This window comes from Heptranchias perlo, chromosome 1, assembly GCF_035084215.1.
Source record: "Heptranchias perlo isolate sHepPer1 chromosome 1, sHepPer1.hap1, whole genome shotgun sequence".
Lineage (NCBI taxonomy): Eukaryota > Metazoa > Chordata > Chondrichthyes > Hexanchiformes > Hexanchidae > Heptranchias > Heptranchias perlo.
In genome coordinates this window covers 102,943,762-102,964,462 of record NC_090325.1, presented here as the reverse complement: position 1 = coordinate 102,964,462, position 20,701 = coordinate 102,943,762, and the positions used below count along the sequence as shown (strand labels likewise).

The following is a 20,701-nucleotide window of genomic DNA, read 5'->3' as shown; positions in this document are numbered from 1 at the left end:
TTTTTCATTCTTTGACACAGATTGAAAACCCTGCTTTGGTCACGGTGTACCCTGGGATAAATACCATCCAATCTGGCATTCATTCGTTTTGAGTGCTTTTAATGTGCCAAAGGACATGCACTCAGTGTTAGTATTGGAGTCGAGGGTGCGAGGTAGAGCTGGGTGTTGGCAGCATACATATGGAAGCTGACTCCAATGCCCCAGTTTTCTGAGTCCAGGCTCACCTGCACCTACAGCGCAGGGGCTGGCCTGGCCCAATTGCTGATTAGAGCCCCTCTAGCTTGCTTGAATAGGCCATTATAGGCACACAAAAATTTTGCCCCGAGAGTTGGTCCTGTAGAAAATTTGGCCAAGAAGCAGTTCTTAAAGGGTTCCAACTAGCTATTAAAAGTTGTGGTAGAGACAGAAGACTGTGGCACAGTGGAGACACATTGTTAACAATGCTCCCTTTCCATCTAAAGAGTTGGTGGTCCTGCTGTACCAAAGAAGGGTGGCTTGATTGGGCTGAAACCACCTGTCAGTAAAAGTACAGGTGCCACAACCATTGTCCTTTTGCACACAATCTTTTTCATTGTGCCAAAGCTTCACAGTACACTTCTCTTGCAAGTGGTAGTGACGAGTGTAGAGACCAAAGAAATGCTTAGACATCCAGCAGAACACCTTTGTCTCGATGCCAACATCATCCAATAGAAATCCCATCATTTCTGCTAGTACTGCACCTGGCTTGACTCATCGAGGACACTTAAACCATGACCCTAAACTATGAAACTATGCTTACCACAGGCTTATGAATCACAATTTATTTTAATGAGGTAAGCGTGACTGCCCTTGACATCAAGGCAGCATTTGACCGAGTGTGGCACCAAGGTGCCCTGGTAAAATTGAAGTCAATGGGAATTAGCGTGAAAACTCTCCAGTGGCTGGAGTCATACCTGGCACAAAGGAAGATGGTGGTGGTTGTTGGAGGCCAATCATCTCAGCCCCAGGACATTACTGCAGGAGTTCCTCAGGGCAGTGTCCTAGGCCCAACCATCTTCAGCTGCTTCATCAATGACCTTCCCTCCATCATAAGGTCAGAAATGGGGATGCTCGCTGATGATTGCACAGTGTTCAGTTCCATTCGCAACCCCTCAGATAATGCAGCAAAACCTGGACAATGTCCAGGCTTGGGCTGATAAGTGGCAAGTAACATTCGCGCCAGACAAGTGCCAGGCAATGACCATCTCCAACAAAAGAGAGTCTAACCACCTCCCCTTGACATTCAATGGCATTACCATCGCTGAATCCCCCACCATCAACATCCTGGAGGGCACAATTGACCAGAAACTTAACTGGACCAGCCATATAAATACTGTGGCTACAAGAGCAGGTCAGAGGCTGGGTATTGTGCAGCGAGTGACTCACCTCCTGACTCCTCAAAGCCTTTTCACCATCTACAAGGCACAAGTCAGGAGTTTAATGGAATACTCTCCACTTGCCTGGATGAGTACAGCGCCAACAATATTCAAGAAGCTGGACACCATCCAGGACAAAGCAGCCCACTTGATTGGCACCCCATCCACCACCCTAAACATTCACTCCCTTCACCACTGGCGCACAGTGGCTGCAGTGTGCACCATCCACAGGATGCACTGCAGCAACTCGTGAAGGCTTCTTCGACAGCACCTCCCAAACCCGTGACCTCTACCACCTAGAAGGACAAGAGCAGCTGGCACGTGGGAACACCACCACCTGTACGTTCCCCTCCAAGTCACACACCATCCCGACTTGGAAATATATCGTCGCTGGGTCAAAATCCTGGAACTCCCTTCCCAACAGCACTGTGGGAGAACCTTCACCACACAGACTGCAGCGGTTCGAGAAGGCGGCTCACCACCACTTTCTCGAGGGCAATTAGGAATGGGCAATAAATGCTGGCCTCGCCAGCGACGCCCATATCCCATGAACGAATTTTTAAAAAAACAATTTATTCTTTAATCTGCATCTATCATTTTACATTGTGTGTTTTTTCCTCTCACCATGCTTCCTTTTGCTGCCTCTCTGTGATTCTTATTCTGGTGCTCCATCTAGGTGTAACATGAGGGCCAAGAATGCCAGAGCTGCTTGGCTGCACAGTGGGATCATCAACCTCTTGGGACCGAGGAAGCCCTGGTTTCATTCCAGGCGGACCCTGCTACATGCTACATCACCACTGTGGGTATATGCAACGTGGTCTTGTCTCTTTCCAGCTACATGAGCAGGCCTCTGAGGGGGCTCACTGGAAAGGTTACTTGCTGTCCTTAGGAGTGAGGGCAGCATCGTGAGGACAGACTCCTGTCATGTCTATTGTGCCAGATTCTGGATCTGACTGCCCACAGATCAACAGGTGGCAGTTACATTCTGGAGACCATATGAAAGTGTGCTACGATGGACTTAGAAGCCACTCTCCATACATACCACCAAGGCCTGAAGACCAGTGCCTGGTCAAGGGCCTTCTCTAGTGGGGGGACACATTCCTGGTAGTGACACTCACGTCAGGTCGTGCTACATTATTTTAAAATCTTCTCAGATGTTGTCAAGGATGGCACTGAACCCATGCCATCTGCCTCAAGTCTTCCAAGATGGTCCTTAGTGCCTCCACATAACCGTGATGCTCATCCAGCATCCTTTTTTCAGCAGGACTTGAAATCTGAGTCAACAGTCTATAGAGCCAAGAGCTGACATCTGCACAGCCTCTGCTTCCCAATGACAGACTCCTCTTTCATTCTTGGCTCCTCTGGCACCCTCCTTCTCTGTGTATCATCCAGTGACAAACCTTCACTGGAACTATACCCCTGGATGTCCGTGGGCTGGTGAATGACAGAGAAAGAGTGAATGATGCCATCATTAAAGTTGGGTGATTAACACAGAGGTAGAATCCTCGGTGCATCTTGTGTTCCATCTAAATGGAAATAAAATGAGTGGTGTTAGAATACAAGGCAGATCATTGGTCTTCTTCAAACCCCAGTAAGGAAAGATCCAATCAGTTTTCTTGCAAGTGGAAAGTGTTTTCAAACCATGCGTTAGGCAATGTGCTGATGGTCCTAACATACCTGCAGCTACGACTGGCTCTCCAATTTCTCCATCTCCAACATTCTCAGCTGTCTGAAAACTTCTTTAGTTTGATATCTGATAGATTTTCCACCACCCACGATTTACTGATATGTACTGGCAGTGGGCAAGGATTCAGAAAATTTACCCTCCAGAATTGTCTCTTCTCTTTGCTAAATACTGCATTTCTTCAAGACTCCATATTTCTTTCAGTTGATTTGTTGATTCATTACATTTACATATATCAATGTCAGTTCTTTTTCTATATCGAGTCTCTTTTTAGTAACATTGCACTGTACGCCAATAGCTATACTCTCTGTGATTAGGCTTTCTTCCAGAATTCCGTAATTGCTTCTTGTGCCTAAGGCATAGAGGATTGCTATTTACCACTTCATTGTTTCATCAAAGCCTTAATGCAAATTGTTGAAATTAAAGCATACATAAGTTTTATTGGTTTTTCCAACACAGAATTATTCCATCGTGGTAAGAACAACACTAGGTCAGTTTTGTCTTCCTGTCACGAACTAGATACCATTAAGAATTTTCAGGGCCTCTGCCAATATTAGTAACCAGTGTAACAGTTCCAACATCACTAGGCTGCTTAATGAAACGTGAAACAATCTCATAGTTGCCCTATCATTTTCCACAATGCTTCCAATTGCTTTCTCAATTACCTACCATTTCTAGATTTGCTAGGAAGGAGCACAGTTTGAAGGGTAGACTCAGGGACCTGTGAAATAGCTGCACTCCCTTATCTAACTTTTATTTTTTAGAAAGCAATTTACAGATCACACATAACTGTATTTTGTGATGTTTTTCTACGTTAAAGACACTATATAAATGCAAGTTGTTGCAGTTGTTATATTTTTGCTTTTTATCTCTAGATATTTTCCTTTGGTTCATCATATCAGACCGTGCCTTACCATGACCTGGAGTGTGCTTTATTCATTCACCTAACTTGCTCAGGGTCTTGCACTCCTGCTCAAGCAGCCATATCCTGAAATCATCTAGAACCACTTCAAGAATTCAAACTTTTAATATCAATTGACACAGACCCTTAGAATCTGTTACATTCTCCCCATCTATCCACAATTTTCAAATATCTAGCTCTATGATTAATTCTCTTAAATCTTTGCCTGTATTCTTCTGGTATTAAATCAAAAGCAGTGAGAATAAAATGTTTTACAATTCCATAGCCCACACTTTATTTGATCCATGTGAGAGAATTTAGTAAGCACTTTACCACTAAGTGATGGTTCAAGTTTCTCAGCACAGACATTGGTTTGTTAATAATTCAAAAGCCATCATGAAATGTCATTCCCTTCTATAAAATTTAGTAACCCATTGGATGTAGTGAAATTATTTTGTACAGAGTTATGAGCTAGATTAACTGTACTCCTACTCACCAGACTTGCTGTCAATATGCCTTTCTCTTCCATTTCAAGATCACTTTGGTGCTGTCTCCTTTTCTTCTGCCTCGTGTTTGTATCGATTAAATATTCACTCCCTTCACCACCGGCGCACAGTGGCTGCAGTGTGTACCATCCACAGGATGCACTGCAGCAACTCGCCAAGGCTTCTTCAACAGCACCTCCCAAACCCGCAACCTCTACCACTTAGAAGGACAAGAGCAGCAGGTACATGGGAACAACACCACCTGCCCGTTCCCTTCCAAGTCACACACCATCCCGACTTGGAAATATATCGCCGTTCCTTCATCGTCGCTGGGTCAAAATCCTGTAACTCCCTTCCTAACAGCGCTGTGGGAGAACCTTCACCACACCACCACCACCTTCTCAAGGGCAATTAGGGATAGGCAATAAATGCTGGCCTTGCCAGCAATGCCCACATCCCATGAACAAATAAAAAAAAAATCCTCTACATGTTGTTATTGTTTCTCACTTCATTTCAAATCTGTAGTTTTCTTTTCCTTGCATTGTTCTATCATTGGCTTCTTTCAGCACTTCCAAGCTAAGGTTTAAACAGGGCCTTAAAGGAGGTGGAGATACGGAGGGCTTTAGGGAGAGATTTCAGAGCATGGGGCCTGGACTGTAGAGGCATAGCAGCCAATGGTGAAGGGAGGAGGATGCACAAGAGGTCAGTCAGAGATACTGAATAGTCGGGGGTGGGGGGGCGGCTGTAATAGAGCTAGGTACACTGGCGGAGATAAGATGCGGTGAGGCCAATAAGTGATGTAAACATGAGGATGAGTGTTTTAAATTTGAGGCATTGATGGACCGAGAGCCAATGTAGGTCAGCTAGCACGGGGTGATGGATGAGCAGGACTTGGTGTGGATTAGGATACAAGTAGCAAGTTCATCAAGATTAGAGGATGGGAGGCCGGCTAGAAGAGCACTGGAGTAGTCTGAAGGTAACAAAGGCATGGATAAGGGATCTGCAGCAGGTGGGCTGAGTAGGGGTGGAGGTGGGTGATGTTACAGAGGTAGAACTAGGCAGCCTTTGTGATGGACAGTCTTTGTTATTGAGTCAGAAGCTCAGCTCAAGTTTGAATAGGATGCCAAGGTTATCTGGTTCCGCCTGAGACAGTGGCCGGGGAGCAGGATGGAATTGGTGGCGAGGGTACAGAGTTCGTGGCTGGGCTTTGAAGACAATGGCTTCGATCTTCCCAATGTTTAGCTGGAGGAAATTGCAGCTAATCCAAAATTGGATGTCAGACAAGTAATCTGACAACGCAGGCAGTGGAGGGGTCAAGAGAAGTGGTGCAGAGGTGGAGCTGGGTGTCATCAGTATACAGTGGAAGCTGACCCCATGTCTGCAGATGATGTCACCAAGGGTACCAGGTGGATGAGGAAGACGATGGGGCCAAGGATAAATCCTTGGGAAACTCTGGAGATAAGAGTGTGGGTGTGGGAAGAAAAGCCATTGCAGGAGATGCTCCGGCTATAATTGGATATTTAAGAGTGGAACCACGTGAGGGCAGCTGGACAACGGAGGAGAGGCTTTGGAGAAGTTGGTGTGATCCACTGTCAAAGGCTGCAGAGAGATTGAGGAGCGCGAAGAGGGATAATGCACAATGATCACAGTCAGAGAATGTCATTTGCAACTTTGATTAGTGGCGTGGCAGGGTAAATACCTGATTGGAAAAGTTCAAATGGAGTTGCAAGAGAGACGGGCATGGATTTGGGAGGTGACAACACCTTCAAAGATATTGGAGAGGAAAGGAATGTTGGAGATGAGGCAGTAATTTGCAAGGGTTGAGGGCAGGTTTTTTGAAGTTATGGTGAGAAAATGGCAGTTTTGAAAAGGAGGCAGGTGGTACCTGAGGAGAGGAAACTGTTTACAATGCCAGCTAACATGTGGGGCCAGGAAGGGAAGTTGGGTGGCCAGCAGTTTTGTGCGAATGGAGTCAAGGGAGCAGGAGGTAGATCTCATGAACAAAATGAGTTCAGAGAGGGCCTGGGAGGAGATGGAAGAGAAGCTAGAGAGAGATAAGGGTTCAGGGCTAGGGCAGGGGGTAGCTTGGGAGGAGGGTTAGGGTTAGCAGCAGAGACAACTAATAGATGGTCTCAATCTTGGTGGCGAAGAATCCATAAGACCATTGTTGGAGCTGAGTGTGGAGGGGAAAGGGAAGATTTTTTTTTATTTGTTCATGGGATGTGGGCGTCGCTGGTGAGGCCAGCATTTATTGCCCATCGCTAATTGCCCTTGAGAAGGTGGTGATGAGCCACCTTCTTGAACCGCTGCAGTCCGTCTGGTGAAGGTTCTCCCACAGTGCTATTAGGAAGGGAGTTCCAGGATTTTGACCCAGCGACGATGAAGGAACGACGATGTATTTCCAAGTCGGGATGGTGTGTGACTTGGAGGGAAACATGCAGGTGGTGGTGTTCCCATGTTCCTGCTGCCCTTGTCCTTCTAGGTGGTAGAGGTCACGGGTTTGGGAGGTGCTGTCGAAGAAGCCTTGGCGAGTTGCTGCAGTGCATCCTGTGGATGGTACAGCCACTGTGCACCGGTGGTGAAGGGAGTGAATGTTTAGGGTGGTGGATGGGGTGCCAATCAAGCAGGCTGCTTTGTCCTGGATGGTGTCAAGCTTCTTGAGTGTAATTGGAGCTGCACTCAGGCAAGTGGAGAGTATTCCATCACACTCCTGACTTGTGCCTTGTCGATGGTGGAAAGGCTTTGGGGAGTCAGGAGGTGAGTCACTCACCGCAGAATACCCAGCCTCTGACCTGCTCTTGTAGCCACAGGAGTTTGAGGAGAGAGTTGATAATGGAGAAAAGAAGCTGAAGTTATCTTTGCTCTCCAGAATGATCCTAGAGTAGTGGGTGGTTTTGGCAGAGGAGAGTGAGGTCCGATTTCGCTTGATGTGATCCAACCAGATCTAGGCAGGATGGCTAAGCCAGTTGTGCCATATACGCCCACATCTGCACCCCATGGACTTGATAGAGCGAAGAATGAGTGGGATGGGAGACAGCAAAATTTGGACAAGGATTTCAAAGATGGAGATGAGGGAGTGGTTGAGCAAATTGAGAGCTGCAGAAGTACCATGGTGACCACAGGCTAGGCACTTGGGAGTTCAAAAGTACATTTGTAAGGGACGGGGGAGAGTTTTTCTCAGGGGTGGACACAGAAGGAAGTGGAATTGGGGAATGACTGGAGAAAGTGGGTGGTGAGGGATACAAGGAAGTAGTTGTAGATGGCCATTTTATTATTAATAAACCTGATGTAGTTTATATCCCGAGGCACATGGACTGATAGCTTGATTATTTTTCCACTATCCAAAGTACCACAGGAGGATAATGGTAGGAGGTCGAAGATGAGACCAGGGATAGCTGGGTAGATTAGACTGGAGGGAAATCAAGGGTCTAGCAGCAGTGGAAACATTGTGAGGGCGGCGGCGGGGGCGGTGGGGGAGGCGGTTGTGGATACATGAGATGGAGGGAGGCAGCGATTCTTTACCTAGCTCCCCCATGCAGTCAAGCACAGGAACCACTCCCCGCCCCCATGTTGCCAGATTTCAGGGCCTCATTCTAGTGATGGCAAACCCTATGATCTTTGACTGTTGGGTTTGGTTCAATGGGGAAGTTCCTGGGATGTGGCAGCATGTGGGGAACAAGTCAGTCCTGGGGGTCTGGCAGCACTGAGGAGCCACACTCTCACCTCTACCCCCGAACACAACCAATTCTTTGTATCCCTCACAAACGGCTGCTGCCAAACCATAGATTTTCCCCATGGGTTTCATGGACCCCACAACTCTTCCCCAACGCTAAACTCTGAGCCCATTACCTGTGCTATAAAAACTCAGCATCTCTACATAATCCTATCAATCCCAGCACTCCCAAGCCCTGGGATCACACACTCATTGCCAGGAAACTCCAGGCCCTCCCAAGTGCTGCTGAACCCTAACCACGCCCCCTTTCTCTGTAGTCCAAATTGCTAGGTACCTACTACCAACCTAACATATCTTGCCCATCATCTTACTGTGGATCCTGCACTTTAAAAAAGATGAGATAATAATTGTGTACAAAGGTAAAGGATTTGCACCTCAACCCATCAATTTCCTTCACGCCCACCACCAAACTCTATGAACCCCACCTTCCTCCCCGAATTTTTCACCGGTGCCCGCATTCAACTCAAACTCCTACTTTACCACCCATTCACCACTACCTATCTCTTTCACACTCACCACGACCATAGAATCATAGAATGGTTACAGCACGGAAGGAAGCCATTTGGCCTGTCAAGTCCATGCCAGCTCTCTGCAAGAGCAATCCACCTAGTCCCACTCTCGCGCCCTATCCCCGTAGCCCTGAAAATGTTTTCCCTTCAAGTACTTATCCAATTCCCTTTTGAAAGCCACAATTGAATCTGCCTCCACCACCCCCTCAGGCAGTCCACTCGCTGTGTAAAAAAGTTTTTTCTCATGTCGCCTTTGGTTCTTTTGCCAATCACCTTAAATCTATGTCCTCTGGTTCTTGACCCTTCTGCCAATGGGAACAGTTTCTCTCTATCTACTCTGTCTAGACCCTTCATGATTTTGAATACCTCTATCAAATCTCCTCTCAACCTTCTCTGCTCTAAGGAGAACAACCCCAGTTTCTCCAGTCTATCCATGTAACTGAAGTCCCTCATCCCTGGAATCATTTTAGTACATCTCTTCTGCACCCTCTCTAAGCCCTTCACATCTTTCCTGAAGTGCGCTGCCCAGAACTGGACACAGTACTTCAGTTGCGGCCGAACCAGTGATTTATAAAGGTTCATCATAACCTCCTTGCTTTTGTACTCTATGCCTCCATTTATAAAGCCCAAGTTCCCGTATGGTTTCTTAAACGCTTTCTCAACCTGCCTTGCCACCTTCAATGATTTGTGCACATATACCCCCAGATCTCTCTGTTCCTGCATCCCCTTTAGAATTGTACCCTTTAGTTTATATTGCCTCTCTTCGATCTTCCTACCGAAATGTATCACTTCACATTTTTCTGCGTTAAATTTCATCTGCCGCGTGTCCGCCCATTCCACCAGCCCGTCTGTCTCATTTGAAACCATTTACTATCCTCCTCACTGTTCACTACACTTCCAAGTTTTGTGTCATCTGCAAATTTTGAAATTGTGCCCCTGTACACCCAAGTCCAAGTCATCAATAAACATCAAAAATAGCAATGGTCCGAGCACCGACCCCTGGGGAACACCACTGTATACCCCCCTCCAGTCCGAAAAACAGTCGTTCACCACTACTCTCTATTTCCTATTACTTAGCCAATTTCCTATCTATGCTGCCACTGCCCCGTTTATTCCACGGGCTTCAACTTTGAGGACAAGCCTATTATGCGGCACTTTATCAAACGACATTTGGAAGTCCATATACACTTCATCGACCCACAATGTTACCTCATCAAAAAACTCAATCAAGTTGGTGAAACATGATTTACCTTTAACAAATCCATGCTGGCTTTCTTTAATTAATCCAAGTGACTGTTAATCTTGCCTGGATTATCATTTCTAAAAGTCTCCCCACTACCGAGGTTAAACTGACTGGCCTGTAGTTGCTGGGTTTATCCTTACACCCTTTTTTGAACAAGGGTGTAACGTTTGCAATTCTCCAGTCCTCCGGCACCATCCCTGTATCTAAGGATGATTGGAAGATTATGGCCAGTACCTCCGCAATTTCCACCTTACTTCCCTCAGCAACATAGGATGCATCCCATCCGGACCGGGTGACTTATCTACCTTAAGTATAGCTAGCCTTTCTAGTACCTCCTCTTTATCAATTTTTAGCCCATCCAGTATCTCAACTACCCCTTCACTTACTGTGACATTGGCAGCATCTTCTTCCTTGGTAAGAAGATGCTGCCAATGTCACTGTACTCATTTAGTACCTCAGCCATGCCCATTGCCTCCATGCGTGGATCTCCTTTTTGGTCCCTAATCAGTCCCACCCCTCTTCTTACTACGCGTTTACTGTTTACATGCCTACAGAAGACTTTTGGATTCCCTTTTATGTTAGCCATCAGTCTATTCTCATTCTCTCTCTTTGCCCCTCCTTATTTCTTTTTTCACCTCCCCTCTGAATTTTCTATATTCAGCCTGGTTCTCACTTGCATTATCAACCTGACATCTGTCATACACCCCTTTTTCCTGCTTCATCTTACTCTCTATCTCTTTTGTCATCCAGGGAACTCTGGTTTTAGTTGCCCTACCTTTCCCGCTGATGGGAATGTATCTAGACTGTACCTGAACAATCTCCTCTTCAAAGGCTGCCCATTGTTCAATCACAGTTTTGCCTGCCAATCATTGATTCCAATTTACCCAGGCCAGATCTGTTCTCATCCCATTGAAATTGGCCCTCCTCCAAATGAGTATTTTTCTTTAGAGTGGTCCTTGTCCTTTTCCATAGCTAATCTAAACTTTATGATACTATGATCGCTGTTTCCTAAATGTCCCCCCGCTGACACTTGCTCCACTTGGCCCACTGCATTTCCCAGAACCAGATCCAGCAATGCCTCCTTCCTCGTTGGGCCGGAAACGTACTGGTCAAGAAAGTTCTCCTGAACACACTTCAAAAATTCCTCCCCCTCTTTCCCCCTTACACTATTACTATCCCAGTCTATATTAGGATTGTTGAAGTCCCCCATTATCATTATTCTATGGTTCTTGCACATCTAAGTAATTTTCATGCAAATTTGCTCCTCTATATCCTTCCCACTATTTGGTGGCCTATAGAATACACCTAGTAGTGTAATGGCACATCTATTGTTTCTTAACTCTAACCAAACAGATTCTGTTCTTGACTTCTCCAGGACATCCTCTCTTTCCTGCACTGCAATATTTTCCTTAACACTGCCACCTTCCCCCCCGCCTTTCCTTCGTATCTTTCCTGAACACCATGTGTCCAGGAATATTTAGAACCCAATCCTGCCCTTTTTTGGCCAGTGTGATCGCCACAACATCATATTCCCATGTGGCTAATTGCGCCTGCAGCTCAACAACCTTGTTTGCTATGCAACGCAAACCTTTTAGACCTTCTTTTATTCTCTCTTAGTCTGATCCTATCTAATACCGTACTATTTCTTACTCTAGTGCTATCTGTCTCTCCCAATCCTTTATGCACCTTGTTTCTCCTTTCCAATGCTACATCCTCATTATAGCCCCATTCTTTCTTCCTCCACCCATCAAAGTTTGTACTTCCCCAACACTCAACACAAATTCCCCACGATTCTCCCTCCCTTCACAATCACATACCACACTCCAATATAACCCCATTCTCTTCTTTAAAAAAAACAAATCTTTCACTTGAACATAATTCCCCAATTTTCTGCCTCATGACACACCCACTGTTAGACAGTAACCAATATAAATATAACCTTCCACATCATAAAAACTGATACTCAGATGAATAATAATATTCTATAAATAGTTTTATCATATCTAGGAAATCATATCAAATATACATCTATAATGTATTAAAATTCTTGCATCTGTATGTACATCCTATTTGTAACACTTACTTCCTACAATGTCGGACTTTGGCCATCACACTGATTTGCTGATTGGCTCAAAGTAAAACAGCAGGAAATCAGAACTGAAGAGGTAGGGAGTGTGCAAACCAAAAGTGAGAAAAGTGGCTATAAAACTATTAATCAGATACTAAATGCTCATGAAAACAATCAATCCTGAATCTACCAATAAAACAAAGTGAGCCCATCAAATCACTCAAAATATTTCTCTGCATTTTTCCCTCAGTAACTGAAATTCCTAATATCCAAAATAAGGTTTGTATTAGAAAATATTAAAAACTACAGGCGTGATTCTCAACAGGGGTTCTCCACTCATTTGCCATAACTAGGATGGAAGAGCCATGGGGGGTAATTTTAACCCCTAAGAACGGGTGGGCAGTGAAAACTGTGGATATTTGGAGCAGGACCGCATCCCGGCTCCAACGCAACCACTTCTGCGTTTGACCCAGGCGCGTTAGGATGCGAGTGCACAACAGACACACGGAAGTCCTGCCCTCACTTAAAGTCGGAAGGCGACACTTAAAGGGGTAATGTACCTCATTGAAATAGTTGAGGCACTTAATTTATTGTGTATTATAAATGTAAAACAACTTAACCATACCTGTTCAGGTGTCCTATCGCTTCTGATTCATGCCAGGTGAAAGCAGGCAGGATGGGCTGGATCTATGAGGTGAGTGACTTTATCGCACTGCTTCTGGGCCAGGAGAAGCAGGAGTGCTTCATCCAGGCCCAACAAGCTCACCTGCCGCAACATGACCCAACGATCGGCCACCCCCCCCCCCCCCCCCCCCCCCAATACTGGGTTCCCCAATCTTGTGATGCTGGACCTCCCCAAACTTGTGATGCTCACCCCCTCCCCGGGTCTTCCGATGCTGGACCCACCTCATGTCATCCACATCCCCCGACCTCTTTATCCCCCCTCCCCACACCGATTTCTTCCAGGCCCCACGATCTCTCTCTCACTCACGCCCCCCTCTCTCTGATTCGTGGCTCCTTTCCCTTCCAACTGGCAGCCAGAACTGGCAGCCAACCTGTCAATCTGGCTGCCTGCGGCATAGGAAACCCAGAAGCACAAATATTACCTTCAATTGAGTTGCGATCGCAGGTTGCGACGCACTCATTTGGCTTTCGGATTGCTCAAGCGAATATCTAGACGGGCTGGGTTCCTGGCTCCCAGCTAAAATCATGCCCGTTTTCTGCTGTTCTTCCACCAAAGTTACAGCGGACAAGCAGGAAAACACCTGTAGAAATTCACCCCCTAATTATTTCACAATAGCATGACTATCCTTAACTATACAGTTGATGTTACTTCTTTGACTACCTTCATTAAAGTTTTTACCTGAAATCCTCAGCCTCTCTCAAAACCCTGTGCCTGAATGTGTTACATTTGCCCAAAACTGTGACTCTGTCAGCTGAAGACAGACCTTGCAGTCTGAGCATATGCAGTGTGCACAATTCCCAGACAATTAACAGAGATATGGTCTGTGAGAGGGAGAAAGAACGACAGAAACAAACAGACTTCAAATATGACAGAACAGCACTGACCACACACCTGTGGCAGCTTTTGTTTATGTTCAAATATTATTATTTATTTTTCAGTGGCGGAGATAAATTGTGCCTCGGTTTATAACAGTATTTCAGCTTGTGTGTTTTGAACATTACTTAAATACAAAGTGGGTTGTAAATTTGGGGAGGTTTTGACTAAACTTTTAAATAAAGTTATTAAGTTCATTTCGTTTTACTTCAGAAAGCATGTCAAGCTGGAAGTCCAACTGAAGAGGAGCCCAAAGGCCAGTTATACTATATGTTTGTGGGGCCGGGAGAAGCCCCTTCGGATACCACAAAATCACCTGTAGCCACTGCCGCTCCGGGATTTAACATTCAACGGCATTACCATCACCGAATCCCCCAGCATCAACATCCTGGGGGTCACCATTGACCAGAAACGTAACTGGACCAGCCATATAAATACTGTGGCTACAAGAGCAGGTCAGAGGCTGCGTATTCTGCAGCGAGTGACTCACCTCCTGACTCCCCAAAGACTTTCCACCATCTACAAGGCACAAGTCAGGAGTGTGATGGAATACTCTCCACTTGCCTGGATGAGTGCAGCTCCAACAACACTCAAGAAGCTCGACACCATCCAGGACAAAGCAGCCCGCTTGATTGGCACCCCATCCACCACCCTAAACATTCACTCCCTTCACCACCGGCACACAGTGGCTGCAATGTGTACCATCCACAGGATGCACTGCAGCAACTCGCCAAGGCTTCTTCGACAGCACCTCCCAAACCCGCAAACTCTACCACCTAGAAGGATAAGAGCAGCAGGTACATGGGAACAACACCACCTGCACGTTCCCCTCCAAGTCACACACCATCCCGACTTGGAAATATATCGCCGTTCCTTCATCATCGCTGGGTAAAAATCCTGGAACTCCCTTCCTAACAGCACTGTGGGAGAACCTTCAGCACAACGACTGCAGCGGTTCAAGAAGGCGGCTCACCACCACCTTCGCAAGGGCAATTAGGGATGGGCAATAAATGCCGGCCTCGCCAGCGACGCCCACATCCCATGAACGAATAAAAAGAAATACATAGATGAAGGAATATCTATTAAACATTAAAATTCATATGTGGGTAACTGCATTCTATTCCAAAATGCACTGAAAACGCCTAAGTCATCTGAACTCATGGTGAATTGGAGGATATGCTGTTTTATAATCATAGGGGTATTACTCCACGTATACTCGTTGTGTCAGCTGTCCGTCAAAAACACCGAACAAGGGAGGGGGAGGCACAATGAGAAAATCCATGATCAAAGTGTCCACATTTACTTGCAGTGCCTGTTATGCCTGTAGGTGACGCTGTGATAAGAGTTTCCTATGTTAATGTTCTCTTTTAGATCTAACGTTATGGCGCTCCTCGGTGTAGATCTAATCAAGTGTTATCTTTGAGTGGAACAGGTCTAGTAAGCCCAAAAGAGTCAGGAACAGCAAAATCTATTTCAAGTATTAATTTTTTAAGCTCGGGGGATTTATTCAAAAAACTTTATTGTTTTTAAACTAAAAATTTTAACCAACTCACTACGACTCTTAGCGCCCCTTGCTGACGCAATCACAGAGCTCCTGCTGAGAATCACCCTCAATAATTCCCTCCTGCAAGCCCAAAACATTTCATTCATTGATTCCCTTGCTGCCCTCCATTATTTTGCCCATCCACTGTGCTTGATTTCATTAGTCTGTACAAGAATCACCTGCCCCACTCAGCTTCCCAGCGCCCCTCAATGATCATTGCAACAGCAGTATATTCTCAGGCACCATTAAATCAGCTTCCCACCTTCTGATGGCTTGTAATCAGGGCCCTCTTCCCCCACTCAATGATTTGAACTAACCACACAGAGAATCTTGAGTCACCGCCATGTGCCTCCCCCTCCCCTGTTCAGTGTTTTTGACGGACAGCTGACACAATGTGCGATATGTGGAGTAATAACCCTATGATTATAAAACAGCATATTCTCCAATTCACCATGAGCAACTGCAGGGGAGTCCTATTATGTATAAATTTATATATTTTTCGAGATTAATAATTGTATAATAAATATATAAAATGGTTTTTAAAATATTATTTCTTATATACTTTACACATATTGAGTATGCCTGTCCTGTTGCGACAATTGAAGAAGATGTTTGTGTGTTGGAAGCCGCCATTTGTCACTTTTGTGATGCTGCAATCGGCGGCAAACTGGCTATTCCCAGAAGGAGCCAGAAGCATAAAAGTGTCAATAAACAATTGATGAGCACAGATTGCGCCTTTATTGGGTTGACAACAGGGACCAGGAGTTTCTCACAACTAACATGATTAACAGAACGACTCAATATAAAAGGAATACCATAATCCTCCGAACCACAGCATAGTGTCACACCATACCCCACTAAAGAGTGGTTCTACCAGTTGCTGACACAAGCTTCACAGCAACTGCTCGATTCTCTGCACCTCAATCACAGTAAACATCCAACCCTGGATATATTAGCGATGGTTCTAACATACATCCTGCAGGTTCAGCCTTCCAGCAGCTGTCGTTTCAAGTCTCAGGGATTGATTTTAACTTTTAGGCAACCAACCAGCGGCTGGTTGGCCGGTCACCCGTAACCACATCAAAAATGCGGCCACAATTTTGGGGCACCACCTTCGTTAACATCGGGCCGGCGAACTGCGGGGTGACAAACGGGCATGAAGCTGCCGAATTGATGGCTCCCAATATCGGGCCGCCAGCAAGGTAAGTGCAGGGGAGTGGGTGATTTCCAAAATCGTGCGGGTTCTACAAAAGGCAGGCCTCACTTGGCCGTTCACCTCCTCCCTTCCCACCATCCAGGGCCCCGAACACTCCGACTTGGTGAAACAGCGATTTACTTGGGCCCCTTAAAAATTGATAACGGTGATATTGTAAATGAAAATACGGAAATTGTGGATATGTTAAATAATAACTTTTGTCAGTATTTACAATGGAAGAAGAGCATAGCATAACAGATACCCCAAGGAAACTAAATTTGAATCAGGGACGGGGACTCACCATAATTAACATAAGCAAATTAACAGTCATGACGAAAATAATGGCGCTAAAGAATGACAATTTCCCAGGACCAGATGGTTTCCATCCCATTGTTTTAAAGGAAGTAGAGGAGAACATTGCAGATACCCTAACTATAATCTTCCAAAGTTCTCTCGATTCAGGAACCATTCCTTTAGGTTGGAAAATTGAACATGTCACTCCACTATTTAAGAAAGATGAGAGAGGGAAACCAGAGAATTGCAGCCCAGTTAGCCTAACATCTGTTGTCAGGAAATTACAACAGTCTATAATTAAGGATAGAGTCACTGAACACCTTGCAAATTTTCAGCTAATCAGAGAGACCCAGCCTGGATTGATAAAGGGTAGGTCATGCCTCACAAACCTGATTGAAATTTTGAAGAGGTGACTAAAGTAGTGGGCAGGAGAATGTCTATGCATGTTGTTTGTATGGACTTCCAGAAGGCATGCGATAAAGTCTGTCCTAACACACTGTTGCTAAAATTGATGCTCATGGAATTGAGGGCAAATTATCGACCTGTTTAGGAAATTGGCAGAGCAGCAGGAGACAGAGAATAGGGATTGTGGTAAAATACGCAAATTGGCAGGATGTGACTAGCGGTGTCCCACAGGGATCTGTATTGGGGCCTCAACTATTCACTGTATTTATTAACGACTTAGATGACGGGATAGAGAACCACATATCCAAGTTTGCCGATGACACAAAGGTGGGCAGCATTGTAAGTAGTATAGATGGAGGCATAAAATTAGAGATACTAATAGATTAAGTGAATGCGCAAAACTGTGGCAAATGGATTTCAATCTAGGCAAGTGAGAGGTCTTCCATTTTGGACCTAAAAAGGATAGATCAGAGTACTTTCTAAATGGTGAAAAGCTTGAAACAGTGGAGGTCCAAAGAGACTTGGGGTCCATGTACCTAGATGTACCTGGTCCATCTACCATGATTAATAAATCATGGACTGGTACAGAAAACAATCAAAAGGCTAATGGAATGCTGGCCTTTATATCAAGAGGACTAGAATACAATGGGGTAGAAGTTATGCCACAGCTATACAAAGTCCTGCTTAGACCACACCTGGAGTACAGTTCTGGGCACCACACCTGAGGAAGGATATATTGGCCTTGGGGGGAGTGCAGTGTTGATTTACTGGAATGAAACCTGGACTCCAAGGGTTAAATTACAAGGAGAGATTATACAAACTAGGGTTGTATTCCCTAGAATTTAGAAGATTAAGAGGTGATTTGGTGGAAGTTTTCAAGATATTAAGGGGAACTGATAGAGTAGATGGGGAGAAACTATTTCCGCTGGTTGGGGAGTCTAAGACTAGGGGGCATAGCCTAAAACTTAGAACTTTCAGCCGTGAAGTTAGGAAATGCTTCTACCCACAAAGGGTGATAGAAGTTTGAAACTCTCTTTCACAAACAGCAGTTGATGCAACCTCAACTGTTAATTTTAAATTTGAGATTGATAGATTTTTGTTAACCAAAGGTATTAAGGGATATGGCGCTAAGGTGGGTATATGGAGTTAAGTCACAGATCAGCCATGATCTCATTGAATGGCGGAACAGGCTTGAGGGGCTAAATGTTGTACTCCTGTTCTTATGTTCCTACTTGTACTTCTTTCAATTTAGTACACTGTACTCGCTGGTCACGATGCAGTTTGCTCTACATTTAGGAGTCCCTGACATTCTGGTCCCTTGCCATTTTAATTTTCCGTCTCATTCCACTTTGACCTCTCTGTCCTCTGTTCCAAAGAAGCTCAACAGAAGCCCAAGGAACAACAACTCATCTTTCGATGAGGAACTTTACAACCTTCTAAACTCAACGTTGATTTCAATAACTTCAGATCATAACCATTTCTTTGGACAGCAGGTGCTGGTAATGGTTCTGCTGTTGCCATTGACAGCTCCTCGAGACCCATCTTTTAGTTTCTTTACTTGTTCCATTCCCTTGCCTTGCACCATCATTCCTTTAGTCATTCAATCACTTCTGCCCTCCACCCTATCACACAACGTTAACATTGTTTCTTTCCCCACAGATGCTGCCTAACTTGCTAAGTAGTTCCAGCATTTTCTGTTTTTATTTTGTATTATACAGGCGATCCGCTCCGCCAGTTTACCGTCCAAGCACAGAAGATGAAAACGACCCCAATATTATTTTTGTTTATAAACCGTCTTTATATAACGTATATAACGTCTTTCATGCGAACACATATTTCTATACAATAGTCCTTTTTTTACCTGCAGTTTACCTTTTGGCTCTTTTTTACTATTTTACGTTTAATTCTCTTGTTCTTTAATAGCGAATAACAGGGATACCCAATTCTGCACCCGCTACCTTGTTCATTGCTCCCCGCCGGGAGACCTCCTTCACCCTTTGGCTAACTGGTGCCAGTGGACGCGAGTATTTATGTATATATAAATATTTATAAAAAGAGGGCGTTCGCCAATACACACTGACATGTGATTTTGGCGGAACGTGGACTTCATGGGTCGTCTTGGACTCTGCCCCCACCACAGCTCCAAACTGTGCAAGGACTCGCACCCTGGGACATGTGCACGGGGGACGGGCGACTCTCGGTGAGGAGGTGACGTGTCTGAAGTTCCCATCCTCCCGGGTGTACAACTTCTGAACTTAGTTTCGTGCATTCCGCTGGGTGCGAACAGTGCGGTGCAACCTCTTAACGTTATATATTTAACTGGGCTCCGGCATTTCTCCCGCGCCAGTTACAAGGAGACGGGTCGTTTGCAGAGTCTCACTGAGCAATGGGGATGCAACGTTCAGCGCTGAATTTGTTGCTCTTGGTTGGGGCGGTTGTGCTGAAGCTGCCCGGGGTCGGAGGGAATTTGGACGAAGAGGCAAAGCAGATGAAGGAGCTGAACCCGCCGATCGAGCAGAGCGCCGAGGTGTTCGCCGTGTGTCAGCTGGTGCCGAGCTCGGACCTCGCCGCTGACCTGCCCGCTATAAGCGGCTACGTCCTCTTCAAGCAAACGTACCCCTTGGGCAAACTTGAGGCGTTTTTCTACCTGGTCGGGTTCCCGCTCGACTTCAATCAGCCCTCCCGCGCTATCCACGTCCACCGGTTCGGAGACCTAAGCGGCGGCTGCCTCTCGACCGGACCGCACTTCAACCCCCTGAACGTGAACCACCCTCAGCACCCCGGGGACTTCAACAATTTCCAGGTCAACAGCGGGAGGATTGTTCAGTATGTGCGGGACCTGAAGGCCACTCTGTACGGAACGCACTCGATCCTCGGCCGCGGGGTGGTCGTACACGAGAAGGAGGATGACCTGGGACTCGGCGGGAACGAGGGAAGTATCCTGAGTGGAAATGCTGGGAGAAGGCTGGCGTGCTGCACGATTGCAATTAGCAATGGCAATCTTTGGAAGAAAATGGTACACGATATGTGAAGATCTGCATGACCGTGCCACCGGATTGCCAATTCGTCTTGTTCTGTTGAATTACGTTGCTTTTGATCTGATTAACTAATCTCACAAACTGACCTATAGTTTTTGTTGTTATGAACTGACAAGTGCATCTGTTTTCTTTCTGGGTTTTATGATTCTCGCCTTGTAACCTGAAATGCATGATTGTCAAAATTAATAAAGTTTCTTAAAATTGTTTCCATGTCTTAATATCTGTGGATAACACCTCAACAACTGTTTTTCATTTAAATTCTAAATATAATTACAATATTGCATTACAACTGTACTGTATAAAGTACATCAACATGCTCAAGAATAAGTTACCTGTAAGGGTAAGTATTACCTCTTAGAGCCCACAACCTTATTAGGTGCAATTTTTTTTTTAAATGCTTTAATTACTCAATAATCGTCATTCCAGAAGATTCTTTGGTGTTACTGAACCGGATGTGCTCCACTGAATTTGAACAAGAAGTTCTTTGGACAGTAGCCCAGTCAATACCATGGAGTGCTACTTACTTTTATTGTTCATGGTCCCCATGATAGCTCATATTGTAAATTGATCCCTCTCCCCTGGTACTGTTCCTCTCCCTTTCAAATCTGCTGTCATCACCCCCCTCATAAAACCCCTTTACCTCTCTGTCCA

At 45.4% G+C, this 20,701-nt stretch overlaps 1 protein-coding gene across 1 annotated transcript; it reads left to right on the top strand.

Annotated features, from left to right (window-relative positions):
* The first annotated feature begins 15,970 nt into the window (after positions 1–15,970).
* LOC137336641 (extracellular superoxide dismutase [Cu-Zn]-like) lies at positions 15,971–20,221 on the top strand. The gene is made up of 2 exons (XM_068001679.1): positions 15,971–16,320; positions 18,936–20,221. Exon 2 carries the CDS (start codon positions 19,399–19,401, stop codon positions 20,041–20,043), a length of 645 nt encoding a protein of 214 aa, XP_067857780.1. The 5' UTR covers positions 15,971–16,320; positions 18,936–19,398; the 3' UTR covers positions 20,044–20,221.
* Positions 20,222–20,701: the final 480 nt, after the last annotated feature.